This window comes from Lotus japonicus, chromosome 4 (assembly GCF_012489685.1).
Source record: "Lotus japonicus ecotype B-129 chromosome 4, LjGifu_v1.2".
Classification (NCBI taxonomy): Eukaryota; Viridiplantae; Streptophyta; class Magnoliopsida; order Fabales; family Fabaceae; genus Lotus; species Lotus japonicus.
The window spans coordinates 10718299-10741256 of NC_080044.1; the positions used below are offsets into that span (position 1 = coordinate 10718299).

General features: G+C 34.5%; 3 protein-coding genes and 1 long non-coding RNA gene across 5 annotated transcripts; 2 read left to right on the forward strand and 2 right to left on the reverse strand.

Moving 5' to 3' along the window:
- The first annotated feature begins 682 nt into the window (after positions 1–682).
- Positions 683–2996, forward strand: LOC130715673 (glucan endo-1,3-beta-glucosidase 14-like). The gene is made up of 3 exons (XM_057565790.1): positions 683–864; positions 984–2038; positions 2378–2996. Exons 1-3 carry the CDS (start codon positions 813–815, stop codon positions 2456–2458), a joined length of 1188 nt encoding a protein of 395 aa, XP_057421773.1. The 5' UTR covers positions 683–812; the 3' UTR covers positions 2459–2996.
- A 116-nt stretch (positions 2997–3112) lies between these two features.
- Positions 3113–4386, reverse strand: LOC130715675 (uncharacterized). Of its 2 annotated transcripts, XR_009011726.1 has the most exons (3): positions 4252–4370; positions 3904–4143; positions 3113–3789 (listed from the first exon to the last, which is right to left on the reverse strand). It is a non-coding gene; the product is annotated as an uncharacterized LOC130715675 (long non-coding RNA). The 2 variants fall into 2 exon arrangements; XR_009011727.1 differs by having other exon boundaries at positions 3113–4143; positions 4252–4386.
- A 6780-nt stretch (positions 4387–11166) lies between these two features.
- Positions 11167–11937, reverse strand: LOC130712274 (putative F-box protein At1g67623). Its single transcript, XM_057562107.1, has one exon. It carries the CDS (start codon positions 11935–11937, stop codon positions 11167–11169), a length of 771 nt encoding a protein of 256 aa, XP_057418090.1.
- A 7276-nt stretch (positions 11938–19213) lies between these two features.
- Positions 19214–21748, forward strand: LOC130715959 (uncharacterized). Its single transcript, XM_057566126.1, has 4 exons — positions 19214–20152; positions 20236–20423; positions 20511–20673; positions 21128–21748. Exons 1-4 carry the CDS (start codon positions 20075–20077, stop codon positions 21440–21442), a joined length of 744 nt encoding a protein of 247 aa, XP_057422109.1. The 5' UTR covers positions 19214–20074; the 3' UTR covers positions 21443–21748.
- The last annotated feature ends 1210 nt before the right edge of the window (positions 21749–22958 follow it).

A 22958-nucleotide genomic window follows, 5' to 3' on the forward strand; every position in this document is an offset into this window, starting at 1 on the left:
GTAATAATATATCCCTAATTTTTTTTTGGTGATTTTATTGTTTGTAAGGAATCACTTACAATGGACGATGAGTGGACGCAAAGTTCACCTATGAATTTAGTGTATGTTGGAGTCGACACAAATCGTCGTTCAGCCAAAGCCAATTAGTGTCGACCTTGAAATCAACGGTTTGCGTCGTTTTAACAGATACTAAAAAGCATAAATTAGTGTTGGAGTCAAGACCGATGGTTATAATTTACTCCAAAACAAGGTTTTTTGTAGTGCATCATAAATCCAAAAATATTTGTAAATAGTGAGACTTGATTAGCTTGAAAAATACTATAGGGACCAAAATCATAAATAACATAAATTAAGAGGATAATAAACGTAATCAAGCCTTTTAAGTTAGGTTCAATTTCTTTTATTTGTACTTTGCCTTTTGAGAATAGTTATGTATTATCTTGTAACTTTATTTGATTACCTCTCTTATATTTTTGGTCAAATTTTGATTGCCTATCAAGATTTATTATATATGTAAGATTTGTTGGGCTATAAAAAAAAAGGACCTACTAGTGGCTTCTTTACTTTTGTTGGAACAAATGAAGAAAGTGTCGTCGTTGATGGCTTTTACGTCGATGGCAAAAATTAGAAGTTGGCGTGTGTTGGAAAGAGACAGCCTTGTCCAAATGAACATAAATACAAGGGCAACTCCCTAAGGAACATAACTCTTCTCTCATTTCCCTCTCTGCCACCAAATTTCAAACAACCAAACAATACAACATTCATAATTTCTCTCCAATCTCATTGTGTCCATTGTTCACTCACAAATCACAATGACAACATTAGCAATCACTTACATTTTGCTAACAATCTTTCTCTCAGCAGGTACCCTGCTTGTTCTGTTTTCAGTTTTTTTTTTTTTTATTGTTTCCTATGCATGTTTCTTATGTTATGTTGCACTATCATCTTTAATCTTTTTAACTGATTACTTTTCTGTGAAACAGATATTGGATTTATCGGCCGCGTTGCGTCGTTCGGAGTAAACTACGGCCAAGTAGCTAACAATCTGCCGGCACCGGAAAAAGTTCTCCAACTCTTCCACTCCATGAAGATCACAAAAACAAGAATCTATGACACCAACCCACAGATTCTAAATTCTCTTGCTAATTCAAACGTTGAGGTCATTGTAACAATTGAAAACCAAATACTAAGCCAGTTAAACGACCCTCAACAAGCACTTCAATGGGTAAACGACCACATCAAACCTTTCCTACCTGCCACAAAGATCACAGGGATTCAAGTAGGGAATGAAGTTTACACGGAATTAGACCCCACTCTCATTCAGTATCTTGTTCCAGCAGTGGTGAACATTCACAACGCGCTTGTTCAGTTTGGATTGAACTCAAACATCCATGTGTCAACACCATGTTCGTTAGAAGTTCTCGAGGAATCTTACCCTCCTTCAGCTGGTAGTTTCAAGAGTGAAATCTCAGGGATCATGTACCAGTTTTTGAAATTTTTGCAAGCAACTAACTCACCCTTTTGGGTCAATGCATATCCCTATTTTGCTTACAAGAATGACCCTAGTAAAATTTCATTGGACTATGTAATGTTCAATCATAATCAAGGAATGGTTGACCCTAACACCAAGCTTCACTATGATAACATGCTTTATGCTATGGTGGACGCGGTTACATTCGCGATTGCGAAACTAGGATTTAATGGGATTGAGGTTAGGGTTTCCGAGACCGGTTGGCCGTCAAAAGGTGATTCTAATGAGGTTGGTGCGAGTTTGCTGAATGCTGAAACTTATAACAAGAATTTGTTGAGGAGGCAAATGGCGAATGAAGGGACACCTCTGAGGCCGAGGATGAGGTTGGAGGCGTATTTTTTCGCGTTATTTAATGAAGATATGAAGACTGGAGCCACCTCGGAGAGAAACTTTGGCCTCTTTCAACCTGATGAAAGCATGGTTTACAATGTAGGGCTTTCTGATTTTGCTGCATCATCAACTTCATCTACTTCAATTTCTCTTACCTCCTCTGCCTCTGTGACAAAGGTAATTAAAAGTGAAAACCATGGTCTTTTTCTTTTCCACCTCTGCAATAGTTATATAGCTACCTAGTATGTATACCAACTTAAAAAATGGCTATGCATGTAATGTATCACGTGATGTATCTTATCAAAATGATCTTCTTATGTAAGAACTCTTGACCCTTTAATAATTTTTGACCATCTTAAAAAGTACATGACTTAAGATTTTAATTTTGAGCAATCATGATTACATTCAAGATAATGCATTCTCACACAATATCATCATTCTGATTTAAATATTCCATAAGTAGGTAGATTTCACATTTTGATCAATGTCAATCTAATTAATCTTACTTTGATATAGGTCGCACCAAAGGAGTACCAAAGTTTATTCTATGGGATATTTGTGTATCTGTTGAGTACAGCTTTGCGAAGACTGTTCTAAAATCCTATGGAGTGATTCATGTGTACATATTTTGCACCTTTCAAGTTGCAAAATGGAGACCCCTTAAAAGTATCTCAAGTATGATGATGATGTATATTAAAGGTAGCATATTTTGTAGAAATCAATTAGGACCAACACACTTTCTAAGCGATGAGGCAATTACAAAATCAAATGTACGGCGAAGAGACAAGGCAATTCAATGGAAGATATGGTCTTTCATGTAGTGGCTCTAACTTTCACTCACTTTCCAGCAACAAGCATGTGGAGGTGACGTTTCATTGAGCTTATTTTAGGTAGATAAGGACCATAAGCCACCTCATCAATTATTTTTTCTGCAAGATTTTGCAGAAGAATTAGTATATTCTAGCTAGGTAGATTCTGTTTTACTTTCAAAAAAAAAAAAAAAAAAAAAAGCTAGGTAGATTCTGTTTTATTACCTAAAAATTTGATTTTGTATATTGCTGATGATTATGTAGAATTGATTTCATTCATATCCAATTGATGAAGAAGTAAAAAAATAAGCTTCTACTTGAGAACAGAAAGTGTGTGGAAACGCCTTGTTTGTTGCCTACCTTATATATGCATCATCAGTCATCACCTTATTGGATACTGTGAAAAGCCCTGTTTTATGGGACGTGGAATCCATAACTGTTGGTATTTGTTGTATGTATAAACTTCTTTCTCTCTTTTGACCCTTTAACAACTTGAGCAATGGATTAAGTACACAAAGGTGAAAGGTCAATAAAAACATATGATATAATGAAAATGTAATTAAAGATGCACAAAGTTAAGGCTTTGTTTGTTGCTCTTCTTTTATTATTATCCTCAAGCGGACAATAGGACGCTCTTGCTTTATTCCATGGCAATTTAACCGTCAGCATAGAGTCATCGCCGACACTTTTGCAAAGATCCTTTATCAATTTTTCAATTTTTAACCTTCTTTTTGTTTTCCTAATTTGGTACTATTTTAAAGGAGACAATCAAATATTAGCCTTATCATAACATGCCTTTAGCTCTTTTACGTCAATGATCGTAGCAGTGCACATGAGGCCCTCAAACTCTCAAGTAGATATGACCCACCCTTAAGGAAAAAAATATCAATCTTTGTTGCTTGGGGTCATAGAATATAACAAGAAGATTTTTGTGTCAGCATCTTCTTAATTAGAATCTGCTTCATGCAGACATGTTTTTGGTGGTAACATCCCAAGTAGGGGGGGGGGGTTCTCTTCTTTCGAGAATCAGGACTGTTGTTCTTCTTGGATTCTACGATGGAGGTCGATCGCATTTCATCTGAGTGTGGTGGTATTGGTCTTGAACGTCGGCAGGAGTACCTACAAAATAGACTCTGACACTCAAGTCAGTGTGTGATTAAAGAGAGAATCAATGAGTCTTAACTCAAGTAATGCGAAGAAAAAATAACATGGTATGTAAACGAACGATAGAACCTGTATTTATAAGGGCAGTATCTGTGTTCAATGTTTCTGCAGGTGTAAGGGAAGTCTTTAAGTGGAGCTTCCGGGCACATGGTTGGCTTGGTGCCGACCTCTGAGAGGCCTCGCTCAAATACTTTATCCGTTGGGCCGGGATATTGTCCGTACCTGAGTCAATTCGTGCAGGTCACCCTTGTCGTGTATGCATGAAAGCAAACTTTTGTGGGTTGCGCGCGACATTGTCAAGTCTTATGGCTTAAGAGCCGACAAAAACATTTCAGTGCATATTAGATTTCATGTTTGAAATTCACTCATAGACCTCTAAATTACCTTAAAATAGACGCTACAATATGGAATGAGTACCTCTGAGATTCAGGTTCACACTGAACGAGCACAAACCTGAAAGGAAGGCCTCAAAGGAATTAAAAGTGTGATAAATAGGCAAATAACTTCTGAAACAAATTACAATCCATTAGTAAACCTTCTGCATATCTAAAGAGAAATCTAGCACAAAGGGAAGTCAATATAAGACCTTTTGTAGTGTTTTTCATAGAATTTAATGTTGCGAGATCATTACCTAATGGGGAAAAAGTCCAAAGTTCTCAATTTAAAATAGGCCTAAACATTTATTTTTTATTTTTCAATCCTTGTATTTACATAGGTTTTTGTCGCACCGAAAGTTATAAAACGCGTGCACAGCACTTGAAACGTGTAAAGTCCCGGTAAGTGTCAAGATTTTAAAGTGCACATTAATTAATTATACATGGTAAAAATTGCGTCTGCATTGGATGTGTAAAATTGTGGAGCACTTAAAAATAGCGAGCTCCTTAATTCAGTTTATTTATCTCAAATTAAATATTAGAATTAGTTGGAAACACTTTTAGCTTACCTGACTTCATTGTATGGCTATAATTTTTTGCAGTCATTTGGATTGCAGGGGATGGGACGTCCAAGTGGCGTCAATGGTCTTGGTGGTTTGGTTTAATTTGAATTTAGGTTTGTGTTAGTGGTGTATTGTTGCTTTTGTTCTCTCTAGTTTTTTTGCTGTATTGTTCAGAGCTTGTTTTCAAGCTCTTTTTCTTTTTGTTTTCACCGCTATCGATCTTAACTTTTTTGTATTTGAGTTCAAGCACCCCTTGTATTTATTTTTGAATACATGTTGGCTTGTAAAAAAAAACCTTACCTGACTTCATTATTTTACCAATCATCTTGTCTTTATCTATAGTTGGATTGTTGCGACATAATTGAATGGAAGATGATGAAATATAATGAATGGAACAACATGAGATGGAACAATGTAAATATTTCCTTCCATTATTATGATGTTTAAGGATGAAGTGGAACAGATTTACCACTCTATTGTTTAATATAATAGATAGGTGGAATTTGTAGTGGAAAGCTTCTATTTTGATGTTGAAGACGACTTGTTCATGTCTTTCTTGGGTTTTGTGATCGGGAGATAAGGATCCCTGATGTAGTTCTGTTTCCAAAGATTGAGGTCTTAGATTCCAACGGGGACTAGGATAAGGGGAATGATGATTAAGAGAGGGTGGTTTTCCTTTTTTAAAAACTCTCTCTGTGTGGACCATGGGACCAAAGTGGTTGATGAGCCTTCCTCTCTTTGGGGCTGAGATTGGTTTTGAAGGGAGAGATTTGATGGTGGCAGAGGAGGGGCTAGATGCAGTCGGTTGTGACGTTCTAGCGGTGATGGAGAGAAGCTCCAAGGTATTGAGGCTTCATGCGCCTTCTTTGGTTTTCGAGGGTAGACAAAAGTCGTTTCTGATTTGTGGTCCTGAGATCTTTAAACTTCTAAATTTTTTGAATAATTTTCATTTCTGGGGGGTTTCTTCTCGTTTTTTGTTTCCGCATAGCGATGATAAGACTAGATCTACTTCAGATCCTTTCGTTTCGATGGTTTTTTACCTTGCCCTTATTTCTTGCACTTTGGGTAGTTGTGGTTGAGGTTGCCTCTCCTCCCTACTTGCTTTAGAGGTTTCTACACTTACTCCTAGAGGGCGGCATGCTAATGGGCTATTGTAGTGTTGTAAGTGTGAGAGATTAACAAAAACTTAACAGCGTGCAATACAACCCATCCTTAGATTTTTATTTTTTCAATTGATTTTTCATAGCAATAAATAAATACTAGTCGACTACTATAGTGTTGTAAGTGTGTTGGGGGAGACAGGGGTGTAAGACCAAGATTTGGTTATGTGTACATCTCTAGATTGTGATGATAACAAGTATATATTTTGAATATGGATAACTTTGATACTCTAATGTTTGTCTTTTGTGCATTTGACAAACAAGTTCTGATTCTGATTGAAAGGGGTTTTTCATCAGAAGTCAAAGACCAAAGTGTTGACCACCAAACCGCTTCTGCACTCACTACGTTCTGTTGAACGGTAGTTAATGCTTTAGACGTTCTGAAGATTAAAGCTCTGATATGGGCTCTGAAGAATCAAGTGTTGAAGATTCTGAAGATCAGAAGTTCTGAAGTGAACGGTCAAAGAATCTAAAGACTTGAATATTCTGAAGACCTAAGAAAGCTGGCTCTGAAAACCAAGTGCTTATATTCTGAGACCAAAAGTTTTGAAGTGAACCGGTCCAGAAGCTGAAAACTTGAAGCTCTGAAGATCCAAGCATCCTCGTGACTCTGACTAGAAGCTTCACAAGTTCACAATTGAAGCGCGCATCTGAAGATCAGAAGTCAATTGTAAAGGACAAAAGGTCACTATCAAATGGTACAATTGCAGTGTACTATTCTGACCAGTCTACCTACGAGGATCAGCCTTGTACGTTCTAGAATTTCCAGAAGTACCCTCCAACGGACAGATTATCTCAACGGAAAAATCACCTTGTGCTTGGAGTATTTAAAGGCTGAAGAAAGGAAGAAAAAAAAGACACTAAATTGCAATACAACCTTTATTCAAGCAATAAACTCTTAGCAATCTTTTTCTTCATTGTTCTTACTTTACACTCTGCTCGTTTAGAAGCAAATCTCTTGTAAACACAAACCTTCAATCTCTTGATTGTATTTCCTTAAGGGACCGGTTAGGTCAGTAGCCTTGAGAAGACTAAGACTTGTATGTCTTGGTGTTTGCTAGTTCTTAGGATTGTTAGTCACTGAGCAAGGTGTGCTAGTGCAGTTGTAACAACCTTTGATTAGTGGATTACCTTCATTCGACGAAGGAAGAAATCACCTTAACGGGTGGACTGGATTAGCTTGAGGATTTGTTCAAGTGAACCAGGATAAAATCCTTGTGTGTTTCTCTCTTAACTCTTTACTCCTCATTCCTTAAATCCGAGAGTTTACGTGAAAAGAAAAGAAACCATTTTTACTTCAAAACCCTATTCAAATCCCCATTTCTAGTGTTTTTCATACCTTCAAGGGGAGCCCATGTGAGGAGCAAGACACCAAGAAATATCGACACCACATCTTAACCCAAAACCTTAAGGCATTAGATTCATAGGTCACATCTCTTATATAAAGTCTTCTCTTCACTCATTCTTAACCAATGTGAGACTCCAACTCACACTTGAATTCTCAACAGTAAGTGAAAGAGTGACAGAAATTAAAGGCAGAAAACACGTTGTGATTCCCCTCCAAGTGATTGAGTTGTGTGCAACAGCAATGGTACTTTCCTCAATATTCAATTCCATGAACGCCTCGAGCAAATGGACGGAACCCAAATTCAACGTCTTTCTCTACTCGAGGTTCACTTCAATTCAATTTTCCTCTTCATTTTCCCCAGAACCAAACAAGCTCTTCCTCATTTTCCATTCGCGGGCCGAGAAAGAGTTACAGGCTCACAAGTCTCGAATTTTGGCATCAAAGCTAGAGAATATCATAACCATGGAGCAGAGATGCTTCCTAATCAATCGGGAAATTGCATCACATAATTTCAAGTCTCCGAGTCTGAAGTCTCAAATTGAGAACCTCGAAGCCAAACATGATTCGATTTCGCAAGAATTGAGGTATTGCCAGCCACTGGAGTGTGTGTTGAACTAGAATTTCAATTGTTGAGTTTGATTATCGTTTCAGGGTTTTAGGCCACTGCAAAACAAGGTTGAGATGCTTGAGGAATTGCGCAAGAGGAAATATCGCTTTTACGAGGCGAAGAGGATAGAAATGAAGAAATTCAAGGAAACTGCTGACAAATTTTTGGTGAAATGTCAATTGAAGTTGAGAATTTGAACAATATAGTAAATAAGGTTAGTAAGTAACTAGAATGAAATCATAACTTTATTTAAGAGCAAATTCGTGTGGGTCGGCCACAATGCCTTTAGGCGTATTGCTTAATAGCTGACCAAAACAGGAGGACTATTTCAAATAAAAGCACTAGCCGGAAGTACCATTGGTGGAGAAGACTTGTTGCTGAATATGAGGTATCATCTTTTAGCTGATTTGATTGCGAACATATACTCAAGAACCATAGGTTTAAACTTCTTAAATTTATAGTTGCCTATTTGTGCCCATTTCAATTCTCGTCGTAGTGCTCATCGACGATGCCAGAACTGGCTCGTGGCGCTGCTCCTTGGCAGCGTAACAAGTGCACTAGCACTATGGAATTTCAAACGTAGATTTTTTTAGAAAGATAAAATTATATTAGCAAAAAGAAAGAGAGCACTAGCATTGATCTCAAGTTGACTATACAGATCAGCCAACCCGAACAATAATAAAAAAAATTGCTATAAACCGCAAGGTGACACAAAAAGCCCAAAGGAATAAACAGGGAAAAACCCCGATAAGGAAACACCCAAGACAAGCAAAAGAACCTCGAAAAAATCAAGAAGAACAACAACAAAAACAGGCCCAAAGCGATCGAAACAAGAAAAACCATTGAAAAACCCCTGAAGTGACTGCAAGACCGGAAAAACCTATAGTAGATTTATAAATGGATTGGCTAAAGATTTCAATGTTAAAGAATTTACTTGAAATTTTGGTGTTCCTTCTTTTGTATTTTTTTTATGGAAAGAGCTTTAGTATTTATTCATAATGAATAATTTATTTTATTTGGGATTAATTTGTGTTATCAATGAGGGCAATAATTTATTTTCTTCAATAACTTCCATCCAAAAATTAATTTACCACAGGTATCTTATTGATTTTTTATTTATGACACTCTATACTATTGACCACAATAATAATTTATTATTATATTGCCGCTATTACCTTGTCACAATTAATAGCTACCATCATGGTTAAACATTAAAATGTTAATTATTTTATGATATATATGTGTATATTAAATCCTCTCAATAATATAATTATAAATTGAAAATTATAAAATTAAAAACAACGTCTATATATTCTCATTAATTTAAATCAAAGACTGCGTCGATAAATAGCATATGATTTTTTTTTGATAAGCCGGATAGTATATATTGAATGAAGTACAATGGGTACTTCAACCCAATATAAGTAAGAACAGGAGAAAGAAAAATAAATGTATCAACATTACAATAGCTAGATCAAGAACCAACAACTAGCTAATATACCCACCACCCACCGCCTCCTTAGAGACAGAGTATAGGAAAAGTGCCTCATTAAAACCTTATCAGGATAAAACCCCCTTGGGAAAACCTATAAACAAGAGGAGATCTCTAAGGAGGACAAGATAAAGTACCATTAAATTGACTACGTTCCGTTGCTTACTACAAACATCATGAAAGTGCAGTAGCCAAAAAATCCAACAGCAAGCAGTGCAATCAGTAAGACTTCAGAAGCCTTCCAAGTAAAACCATGTAACACTCCAATATCCAACCTCCAAACATGACTGATACCCAGAGCGCCCCACCATCATGATATTATCATTGTACAGCAAGCATGACAAAATACTTTGAAACTTTGAACATGTCATCCCAATGAATTGAAGCATTACAGGACCCACGAGCTTAATCCAAGATAAAGAAACCAACAAATTCCACCAACCCACAGCAAGCCACCCAACGAAAATACCAGTAACAAGCGACCAAGAAAATGTTCCAACATGCAAATAGTCCTGCAAATCAAAACAACTAGAACCAGGCAAAGAAAGAGTGACATTATAAACATGAAAAACATGCAACTGGTTTGCTATACCATTCTGAAATTGCATGACGGAAATTTCTATGCTTTGCTCTTAGCCATAACCAAGCTTTCAGTTTGATCTGCTCAAAAATTTGTATAGGTTGGACATCTTCCCCTCTAAAAAATTTGCCATTTCTGCCCACCCACAAATGCCAGATAGTTGCTAGCCAAACCACCAAGAGCCCCTTCCTGACTGAACCAGAACCAACACAAACAAATTGCTGTATATGTTCAAAAAAATGAAATTATGATATAGGTTAATAAATTCAGTTTAAAAATAAGTTCCATAAATATGATTTTAACTTGAGGAATGTTCATCTTAGTTTATATATATGAATTACAGTTCAAAACAAATGTCATGCATACCCCAAAATAGCTTAACGAAGGAGTAGACTGTTTTGTCTCGTTTCTTTTTCACCTGAGAGGAATATTCTCATGATCTTTATTTTTCTTTCTTATCAATAAAATTAGTTTGCTCTCAAAAAAAAAAAGGCTTAAATACTTTAGGGATCCCTGAAATTGTACCTCGTATCAAAATAAGTCCCTGAAAATTTTTTTTCCGATTCCGGATCCCTGGAATTTTTTTTTAATCAGAATAAGTCCCTACGCCGGAGAAGACGGTGGTTGACGACGGCGGTCATGGCGGCGCTACGACCAGGGTGTTGGGCCGGCTTCGTCTCGTCCTCAGGAACTCAGTGGTGGTGGTCTCGTGGGCTGGGTCGTCACAGTTGAAGAGAAAAGGCCAGTCGCAAGTTGATTTCTTCTCGCCGGAATTTATGGAGCTTCTCGGTTTCTTCGTTTTAGCTTTGTTTCTTGCGATTTCTTCGCCCAGATCAGATATATGAAGGTCTAGGAGTGTTTTAAACATGTTATTTCATGGTTTGTGGAAACAATGAGGAGGCAACCACTGTCTTCTCCGGCGTAGGGACTTATTTTGATCAAACAAATTTTTCTAGGGACCCGGAATCGGAAATTTTTTTTTCAGGGACTTATTTTGATACGGGGTACAATTTCAGGGACCTACAGAGTATTTAAGCCAAAAAAAAATTGTAACACTAATAGTAAGAAGTTAAAAACTACCGGATAACTTGTAACTTTTTTATTTAATTCAGTATATCTTTTTGACTTAAAAAAACTGATGACAGCTTTAAAAAAAAAACTGATGACACTAATTAAAAACTAATTCTTCCAATTTTTTTTTAAAATAACTAATAAACATTGAACAACCGGTAAAAAAGCTCCAACTCATGATCCCATCTACAATACTCACACAAGCTCATATCTTCATCTTCATCGTCATCATCTAGTAATGCCCATCTACTCGTCTTCAATCTCCACCCTTTGCATGTACTCTTAAAGCTGCATAGAGGGCTTTGATTGTGCTCAAGCATTGCATGATTTTTCCACATAAAGTTCAATAGTTGTCTAACTTTCTGTCTGCAACTTACAACACACTTGGACTTCCTTAGAAATCGCACATGCTCGAGTCCTTGTTTTCTCAACTCGTCATCTTTGGAGCATATTAAAATCATCCCATACACATATTTTGCTTCCTTGTGACCCTTTTGAGCAGCCACCTTTAAGATCTCAAGACCATCATTCTTACCACTTGAATAACTAAAATATTTTCTTAGCCCTTCTCTATATAAGCTTTCAATGTTCTCACATTCTCTGCAGTGGTTCAAGAAAGATGATGCTTTATCGTTTGGAATCCACTGGATTAAAGGAAAAGTCTCCAAAGAAACTCGTTGTGAAATATAGTTATCCTCCGTAGCATGAAGAAAATCTTTAGAACACTTTTTAAGGTTAAGAAGGTCAATGAAAGAATTCGAGGCAACTCTTGCAACTACATCTACTAACAAGTCTGTTGGAAGCACTTTAATGGTAGTGGTAGATTTAGGACCTTTACGAGCGCAATGTCTCTTCGCGCAACGTTTCTTTGTTCTCGCCCACTTCACTAATCTTGAATAAGACGTCATTTCTTGACAAGGTGAGTGTGAGATTCTGGAAGACAAAAATTCAAAATTTAGAATAAGGTTTGATCTATGTGTTTATCATACTTTTGAGTAAGCGCATTTTTTATTCATAATAATAAAATCGCCAAGAAACATATTTCTGAATGAGAGTTTTTTTTTTTATCAACAAAAATTTCTCAAGGAGAGTAAAGGAACCCAGCCTAATAATAAAAAAAGCCTCACTCATGATAAACATAATAGAGAACATAACAATACATATCAAATAGCACAAAAAATACTCACCGATTACTTGGATAGACAATTTGATACTATCAAACCAATACATAGCTTCTGAAATATCTGTATATTATATAGAAGCTATGGTATAATTTTTTAGCATTAAATTAATGTTATTAATTAGTTGCCAATAATTTTTTTAATAATGAAAATATTCAAAAATATTTAAAAATCTACCTATGTAAGATGTTCCCAAAAAAACATTTTCACCAAAAAAAGCTACCTATGTACGATATGTTACACACATTTATAAAGTTTTATAATTTTTCCTAAATTATCACTCATAGTTTGTCATTTCATTATTTATAAATAAAAAATTTCCTAAACCAATGAAACAAATATTTATCAATATTGATGCCTTTATCCACAATTTTCGTGGAACAAAATACAATTTTCAATTCTCTAAAACCACATTATCCTTCTTAATAGAACATAAAATCATGTAATAGATCAAATAAAATAAATATTTAAATTTAAATAAATAAAAATCTATTACTAGTTTGAATTAAAATTTATATTTTAATAATAATTATTTCATTAATTTTTACTAACATAAATATCCTAATTTAAACAAGATTATAATAACATGTAATTTTTCTTTCAAAAACAAAAAATAATAACATGTAATTTCACCTCGCAATATTAATTGCATTTATGCCCCATGGCTATATGTATGTCTAGGGCGATTACTATTTGAAAATAAAAACTGCATTTGAATTTATCATGTTACACTATAGTTTCATAAATTAATTTTTTTTTTTATTTTTCGTTTATCATAAATAATTTTATTATGATTATAGTTTGACTATTAACGTTACACTTAAATTTCTAATTTAGCAGTAACTAATTTTGAATTTTAAAAATCTACACATGTATGAAATTATGAATTTAATGAGATTTCAATTTTTGTTAACTTATATAATAGTTGTGTTAATTTATAAATATCACATTTTCTTTTTTGATTGATAACATTACAAATATTATTTTGGGTGTTGTAAGAGTTTTAACACCAATTATATTCAATTATTTTTTAAAAATTTAAAATCACCCTGATTTTTTTTAATTTCATAATCTTTTCGTGAAGTATACTTAATTGGTTGGTTCAACAAGGGAATCTTCGTAATTAATAAATACTATCTAAACGCTATTAATATATTATAATTATAATTTTTATGAATTTTTGACTCTTACAATATTTCAATGTTGAAGGATATACTTGAAATTTAGGTATCACTGTTTTACTATTATTTATTTAATTAATTTTATTTTGAATTTGCGTTATCAATGAGGGTAAAAATTCATTTTCTAAAATAATTTCGATCCAAAAATTTATTTATCATAAATATCTTATTTATTAATTTTAACGACAATCATAACTATTAAAGACCATGACATATTATAAAATGATATATATGTTTATTATCAGCTATTATGACATGTTTTTTTTGAACGTAGCTATTATGACATTAAACATGATCAAATTGCATGTATTCTTCTTTATACACATCTTGAATAAGTCATTGCGACACAAGATGTTAAACTTTGAGATTCAAGGAGAAAAAACTCAATTTCGAATAAGGCTTGAGCAATGTGTTTATAATTTTTTTTAAGAATATTTTTATTCATAATAATAATAATAATAAAGTCTCTAATAAACATACTTCTCAAGGAGGAAAAAGAAACCAAATCAATACAATTTAAAACACCTCTCTAATAAACATATCAAGGAAATTGTATATAATTGAAATATGTTTAAATGTATATATTCAAGGCTATATACTTTTTTTGGTATTATATTAATTAGTTATAATTACTTCTTTTTTAATTAAGTTATATTTAAAAAAATTGAAGGATGTAAATTTTATTAATACACATTTACAAAGTTTTATAACTCTTCCTAAATTATCACTCACAATTACTTTCTTTAAATTATTTATAAATAATAATATTGCTTCACAAAGTAAAACAACTATTTATCAATATGTAAGCCTTTAATGAGTCATGTGTTTAAGTAAAAAATATATTCCGATTCACATAAGTAATAAATAATAAGATATTATCCTTGAAAAGGATAAATATTTTATGATAAAAGACATATTAACTTCATAATTATATGATTTCTAATTGAATATTTTAAGATTGAAAGAAAAAAAAACTTTTCACATTGATTTTTTTTAAAATCATTCTTTAAGGATGTTATAGGAGAAATCATTGTTTATGTGAAACTAGTAAATGATTTATGCATTTAATTTAAAATCTTCTTCTAATTCAGATTATTAATGGATAATAAGATATCATCAAAACATGTATGGTGAAGATTTAAATTGTTCATTTCAAAAAAATTTGATTTAAATTGTTAATTTTTTAATGTTAAAATACACATTAAATTCTTTTTATTTTCTGAAGAAAAACTTTTATCGAGTCAAAACGCAACGAGATACTACCTATCTCGAAGGAAGACCCCAGAAAAGACACAATCGAAGAAAAATAAGTGCCCGCCTAAAAGAAGAAAAAAAACCACCCAAAGGCAAAAAAAACATGAAGTCTAAAATGAACAGAGTACAAACAAAAAACCCGACTCTATAACCATCCAAAAGAAACCATGCCAAATTAGCTCTAGGGGCTTCCATATTTACTTGGATGAGACATTTTGAGATGCTCCCCACATTGCAGGAAATGGCCTCCTCATCAGTCTCATCACAAGATAAGCTAATCTCCTTCCCTTGAAGCCATATTTACTAGCCCTCGAAAACACGCATTTAGAGGAATGTTACTCAAACAACCGCAAGAGTACCATCTAGTCCAGTGAAACGTCTAACACACCCAGCGACCCAAATCACGTGAAATGATAGATTAGAACTCCTTTTTCTCCCTACCTCATTTGAAAACTTCCTTTGGATGCCCCTCATCCTCGCATTATGAAGACCAATATATGGATGAACCATAGAAGCGAATGCCTTCACAGGACTGTACGTCTCACTAGACAGTGAGCTGAAAAACGAGAAAATAACCCTTAAAGGGACCACCGCAGGCACACAAAGGCTACAAGTCCAGCAATCATCCTCTCCAAACACATACATCCATCGAAGTCTCAGAAACAACATAACCAAGGGATAAGCAGGACCCAATACTTATGGAAATAAACCGCAAATACCATCCTCCATCTGAAGTACATACATCTCATCAGCATACAAGATATCAATATTATTAATCCTCTCCTCTCATCACCCCCTAATAAAAAAGTGCGAGGAAAATTTTAACAATTATAAGGATTACCTTATGAGATTTTTGAGAAAAGAGCATCTGCAGATACCTTTTCGCTGCCGTCCAAAACCCTAGCCGACAATGACCTAACAAAGTCATCTCTTCAAAGGATACCTCGCCAGAGTCATCGACTTCGACCCACCCACACGAGTGCCATGTACTCTTCAATAGCCTCCAAGGCCTGCTGCTTATGGGAGAAACAAATAAATCCAAAACGGGTTTTCTTGCCACGCATTGCCTTACTCTAAATGAAGAAAAACAATAGCTTCCCATGCTATTCAAATAGTTCCTTCATCTGGCTATAGCCCGCCTTGTCTGAGATTCCATCCACCAAAAAGACTGATACAACGACGTTCCTTACCAGCCTCTTCAGCCCTCGATTTCTTCCTGTCATCGCAGACACATCTCTCTTCCCCATGCTCCGCAGCCACCATGCGCAACTCTAGAATCCCATCTGTCGTGCGCCACTCCAAAACCCTAGCAGAGCACATATCAGTTGGCTTTGTTGACTGACATACACATTAAATTCATAATTACTTTAATCTTAGTGCAAATTATAAGATTAAAAAACAAAGACTTTTCACATTAACCAACTATCTATTACATATATTTGAACTTTCTACTTCTAGAGTGAGGCAATCACTCACCCCATTATTTCATAGAACTTATAATTAACAGTTTCTCTTCTCTGGTTGAATGGTCTACTCATCACACGAGAGTGAGATTCTCTTAAGTCAAAACAATTTAAGTTAAATTTTAATACTTTTTAAAATTTAAGTGTCAATATATATTTTTAAAATTTTATTTAATCAATAAAATTACCAATTAAAAATAATAATATTTATAATTAAATCATAGATTAAAAAATTGTTGATTTAAAAATACTACCTTTGTATCTATATATAAATTTACTGAATAGCTTATTTAAAATTATAATATAAAATTCATTCATCTTTGGTTTTGGTGTAGGTCTTCGGTTTTGCTTCCGTTCGTTGTTATCTTTTATTGTGGGAGGTTTATTTGTTTATATTTTTAGGGGGTGGGGGGTTAATTAAGTGAATGTATATTTCTGTGGATAGTTAATGATTTTTGTTTTTGTAATCCACATTGTCTTATTCTCGAGCTTAGCTTCTTTCTTTTTATTATAATTAATATATTTGAATTTCCAAAAATATAAAATTTATTTATTGAAAAATTATATTTGCAACTTAAATAAATTTTTTTAAGAAAAAATCTTGTGCACTGCACGTGATATGCACATGCTAGAATTAATTTTTAAATCTTTCTTTAGGAAGTTGAAAAAATAATTATTTTTATAAATTTAGTGAATCAGTTACTACACATTTAACTATAAATCATACGTTCAAAAAAAAATATAAATCATATTTCGAGATTCAAAAAAAAAAACTATAAATCATATTCCAATTCAGATTGTTGATGAATACTATAAAATAACAACATAGGGTGTCACATGTTGGAAACATCATAACATGTTTAAAGTTGGTAAAATACATGTTTTTTTTTAAACATCATAGGGTGTCTCAAACTTTAAAGTTTAAATATTGTGTGGTAAAATACATGTTTTTTTTTTTGGAAAGGGTGGTAAAATACATGTTGGAAACATCATAACATGTTTAAACACTTGCATTTTAAGGTGTCACACCGGCTGAAAAGACTCGTCAAGTTGTTGCAAAGAGGAATGGTGCAATATTGCTCATAAATAAGCTGGTTTGGATAAATAAGTACCCGAAACACACCCCTCCCAACACCAAGCATCATCAACATTGTGATTTTGAGGACCCATGATAACCGAGATCTTCTGCTTCAAGTCTGCGGGAAGAATAAGAGCAAAGCAATGAAAATTCCAAGCCCCATGTATTGAAATATCCTTTATCTGCAAATCATGATATATCTTCAATATGCACAAAATTCACTTTATTACAACGCAAGCTAAAACCAAATTAATTTGCATACTACAAGCAGGAAGATTTTCCATCCCCAAGATGATGTTTGAACTTTGAACCCATGATTTACCAGTACTCTTCCAAACATAGGAACTATTTGGGTCCACGGCAATTAAGGAGACCGGGTCGACCCTGATTGCTCATATATTTAGCTCTCAAAATATTAGCCCAAAAATTATCATCCTCTGAAATTAATTCCAATTTAGCTTACCAAGGAGAGAAATATTTTGCTGTCTCGAATCCTTAATTAATACCAACACCTTATGAATCCCTCGGAGAGGTAAGCATTCATCACCAGCTAACCATATGCACACCACGAGACACTCTATCGTTAGATCACACAAAGATTCTAATAGTGCAGTCAATTTCATGCCAAACACATTTTGAGGTGGCTAGAAAATATTTTTTGAATAAATTAGAATTGAAGAGGGTACTAATTTCGCCAAACACGCATGATCTGTGTTGAGAATTCAAGTACGGAGTTGGAGTCTCACATTGATTAAGTTTGGGTGAGGAGAAGACTTTATAAGAGATGTGACCCATAAACCTAATGCCTTAAGGTTTTGGGTTAAGATGTGGCGTCGAGATCTCTTGGTGTCTTGCTCCTTGGCCCATGGGCTCCCCTGTCTCTCTCAACAAGTGGCATCAAAGCGTTTGGTTCGTGGGACCGAGGCTGGTGTGCCGAAAGTATCCCTTGACGGTGTGGTCAAGTGGAGTGTTCCGTTTCTCACGGTGGAGCGAACAGCGGTGCAAGGTTGGATATCTTCCGCTGCGGATAAAGGCCATGAGGATTGCAGAAGTCACCGAGAGGAGAAATTCACGAATCTAATAGACACAGGACATAGTGTTGAGCAAGGTGGAGTTCGAGCGTCAGAGTGCAACAGACATATTGACCAAGCCAGTCACCACCAATTCCGAAAATCAGAGTCAAGAAACTGAAGCAACAGATCATCACAAGGGAGTTAACTAAAGGTAGATTTAGAAACCCTTCATTAAATAAGAGGAAACCCCAAATACACGTGAATGCCATGAACAAAAGGAATCCAGCAATATTCTGAAGCTCACCCCTCAAATGTCTTGAGATACCCTTAGGTCTCTTGAAGCACTTGAACATAAAAAATCTTATCCTTACATAACAAAAGAACATAATTTCAAATAATTAATGAGAAATACTTGGACGCACAAGGGGTGCATCAACCCATAATATATATTAAAAAATAAAATATCATGTAGTAATATGTTCAATGGTCAATTATATATCTTTGTTATAATTTTTTTAATTTTTTTTATTACAAGAGGAAAATTAACAGAAAATATAAACTAGCTAACTGCATCTTAATACAGAGATGCATAAACAAAGGAAGGGGGTATGTTATACATATATAAAATTATTTATGTTATATAGATGATTACTCAACCAATAATTTACTAGTTAATAATCATCCTTAGAATATATGGAGCATATACTGTGATTAGTCGTTACCTCTTAGTACCACCTGCGAAGAGTGGATTAGTCATTATTATTATTATTTTTTTTTCGAAGAGTGGATTCGTCATTTGTGTTGGCGGTGATACTTGGGTAGTGTTTGACCCAGCTTATTTTTGACTTAAAAGTCACTTTTAAGGTAAAGTTGGGCCAAACAGATTTCATTAAAAAGTCATTGACTTAAAAGTTACTTTTTTTTACTGAAGAAAAATGCTAAAAGTAACTTTTTAGAAAAAGATATTCTGAGGAGCTATGAAAAAAAGGAGCTTTTTTTTAATTCTTGCTTGAGCCAAATCTCGTGAAATCCTTGGCCTCTCTATCGTGTTTTCTTCTCTTCCTCCTGAAACCCTTGATGTATCCTCTGCGGCTGTGCAAGAGCAAACTCTCTTTCTCTGTTATCTTCCTCTGCGAACTACAGTCGTCTTCCTCTACGATAACAATGGACTCACTTCTCTGCGAAAACAAACTTCTCTTCTTTCTACTTTTCTTTGCTCTATCGCCATGGTAATTCATGATTGTGAGTTTTCCCCAGAAATAAGATATGCTTCAAATTGGTTTTGGTGTTTAAATTCTTAAATTGGTTCATATAGGTTTCTTAAATCAAAATCTGATTTTATTGTTTTCTTAAATCGCGTTGGCTTTTCTCATGACTTGTGATAGTTTTCTTTATTGTACTCCCTTTGTCGCCGGAAGATTTATGGTATTTGTCACCTGTGTGCTAGTTTTTGTGAGCCACGGTTCATATGTGTTTTACTCCTTGCGCAGGATTGCTCATGTTTGTAGTGGGTAACTGGTACAGTGGTACCCAGTGCATTAGTAGGTTCATTTTAACTTAAAAAGTAAAAAAAAAAAAAAAAAAAAAGATTGGCAAACAATTTCTACTTTTTATAAAAGCTCTTATTTTTAACTTTGACTTAAAAGTAGCTTTTAAGTCCAAAATAAGTTGGCCTCATCCAAAAATCCTTAGAATATTTTATACTTTTATAATTAAAATTTGATTTTTCATAGCAATAAATAAGTGAACATGAAAAAGAAATAAGTAATAGTGTAGTATAAGAGTAACTGAAATTCTGAGCAAAAACACACTGTGCTCAGTGCTGTGATTTTTCACCCTCACTTCCTCCAGGTGATTCAGTCGAGCCCAGCAACAATGGCGCTTTCCTCAGCATTCCATGAACGCCTCGAACAAATGGACCGAACTCGAATCCAACGTCTCTCTCAACTCCAGGTTCTTCTCAGTTCAATCCAATCCAATTTTCCTCTTCATTTTCCCGAGAACCAAACAAACTTCACCTCAATTTCCATTCCCAGGCCGAGAAAGAGTTGCAAGCTCACAAATCTCGAATCCTAGCGTCAAAGCTTGAGAATATCAGAACCATGGAGCAGAGATGCTTCCTAATCGACCGAAAAATCGCATCACGGAATTTCGAGATTCTCACTCTGAAATCTCAAATTGAGAACCTCGAAGCCAAACACGATTCGGTTTCGCAAGAATTGAGGTATAGCTAGCATTAGTCCCAACTACTGGAGTGTGTGTTGAACTGGAATTTCAATTGTTGAGTGAAATTATTGTTTGACGGTTTTAGGCCACTGCAGGATGAGGTTGAGGTGCTTGAGGAAATGCGCCAGAGGAAAGATCGGTTTTACGAGGCCAAGAGAGTGGAAATGAAGGAATTCAAGGAAACTGCTGATAATTTTTTGGTGAAATGTCAATTGGAAGTGGAGAATTTGAAGAATAGAGTAAATGAGGTTGGTAGTAACTAGAGAGAAATTAGCATAACAATGTATGTTTTTGGTGTGCTAGTTTTAAATTGCGGTCAAGGACGCAAAATGATACTTGAAGTTACTGATAAATATCGTGTATCGTGGATGTGTCTGCATTTACATATGCAATGGGATCAAAATTGTGATATTTTGTGGTTGCAATTGCAGTTTTGGACTAAAATTTAAAACTATGATTATTTGTTGTATGCTTGCTGTATTGAAATATGGGTGAGGATTCCTCTGGCTATCAATTTGCATGAAATGTATAGCAACATGAGTTGATGATTGAGAGGTATGATGATTTGCTGTATGTGTTTGCTTTGTTAAAATATGGTGGAGGATTCCTCTTGATATCAATTTGCATGATGTGTATAGCAATATGAGTTGATGATTGAAAGGTGTTGTTTGCATTGAATTGATGTGTCTTTCTTGTTTTCAGCTGAGGTCTTCTTTCATGGAACTTAAAAGCAACAATGGGAACTCGAGTGATTCCGAGATCGCTGCTGCTGAAATGAGAAGGATGGAACTGCTGGCTGAGAAGGAAAGGGTGTGTAGAAACGTCGAATCTAACCATCAAATAAAAGCACAGTTGCAAAAACAGCTGCAAAGTATTCTGATGACACAAGCACAAGAAAAGGGAATAGAACTGAAGACTACCCAGCTAAATTCACAAGCTCATAGCCTCGGTATTGGATACTTGGATTGCATCTCCATGGGAACCTCCCAGGCAGCTTTGTCTTCTTCAGTTCCTTAGTTTCTTTTCCTAGGGGCATAGCACTTCATTTTTACTAAGAAAGGGAAAACAAACGAAAGAACATTCTGATAACACGTTCCCAATCGATCTTAGTTAGCCTAGGTGGGTGAGCAGAAATTAGGCAACAAATCTTTGGTCAAGGGTTCTAAACTTGTTAGATATACATATCCATTGCCTTGTTAAAATAGATAGTGGGCTGACCTATGAAGATCTTCCAAAAATTCCCACCTCAACCTAATCTTGGGTCTTGGTTACCATAAATTTGAAATTAATATCTCCAAATTAAATGTAGTGTTTTTCTTGCTAGAGAGCATTAATTTACGTTCCTATAAACAGTTAACAAATAATATACGTCTTCACCAACTTTGCATTGACAATTAAAAACAACAAGTTAAAGCAAATCTGCTCAACATAAAACATAATATAAGAACCCGATTGATCACTAATTGTGATACACAAATTCGAAGTGTGAAGTCCAAATGTTTGGACCAGTTGCTCCATACTCTAGTGGAATGTCTCTGCCAGTGAGATGGGGAAGTCAATTTCATCTATTGAAATGATATGATATTAGTCGATACGAAGGTATTGAACTTTTTGTTATATGTCTTCAGTTCATCTTGCTTTCTATGTATTGAAATTTTGTTATTTCTTTAAATTGTGTACAATGGGATAACAAGAATTATTTTTTATTTCAATAGTTTGTGTCTATCTAAATTAAATATTAAAATCATGCTTTACTATCAAAAGGAACGAAGGTTCAAGGGTGTGAAGTGTTGGCATCTCACAGAAGGGAAGAAGAGGGTAGTTTAGAGGGACTGAGATTTTGGTTTAGTGACTGTCTAATTGGGGGGAAGAAGAAATATTTGGTGAGGATTAAGTGTCGAGGAACAAAACTTCAGCATCCTTAACTAATACAAGGGATAATGTACATGGAGGATGAGTACTATTAAGATTTTACACTTTCTTATAGCAATTCCCTCTAATTTCTGTGTCTGTACATTATCACCTTATAGATAGTGCAAATTTTGATTGAAGAAATTTTTATTTCAGACATAAGCACACCCTTTTAAGTTTCTAACTGCCTTTTCTTTAGTTGTACATGGTTCTGAACATCTTTGGAAAACTTCATTATTATTTCCTTTTGTTACTTTTAAATACTTTTTTATTTTAATTGGATACTCACCAACTTAATTATTATTTATTTCCAAATCACTTGCAACAGAAATATCATCTCATTCGGAGATGTAAAAGTTGATGTGTATCTACTTTGTGTCAATGACATGGTGATTAATCCAGAATAAAAAATACATCACATGTGGTATGACCATATAAATAATAAGCCTTATTCTATTTACTATTTAGATATACAATGATGTTTCATATTAAGTTTCAACGCATATCTAAAATTTTTCAACATGACCTCTTCTAGGTGGACGAAGCTATAAAAACTCTTGTTAAAAGAAGTTTTTATAATCTTAGAGCTATTTTCTCAAAAAGCACCCGGAGCTATATGCAC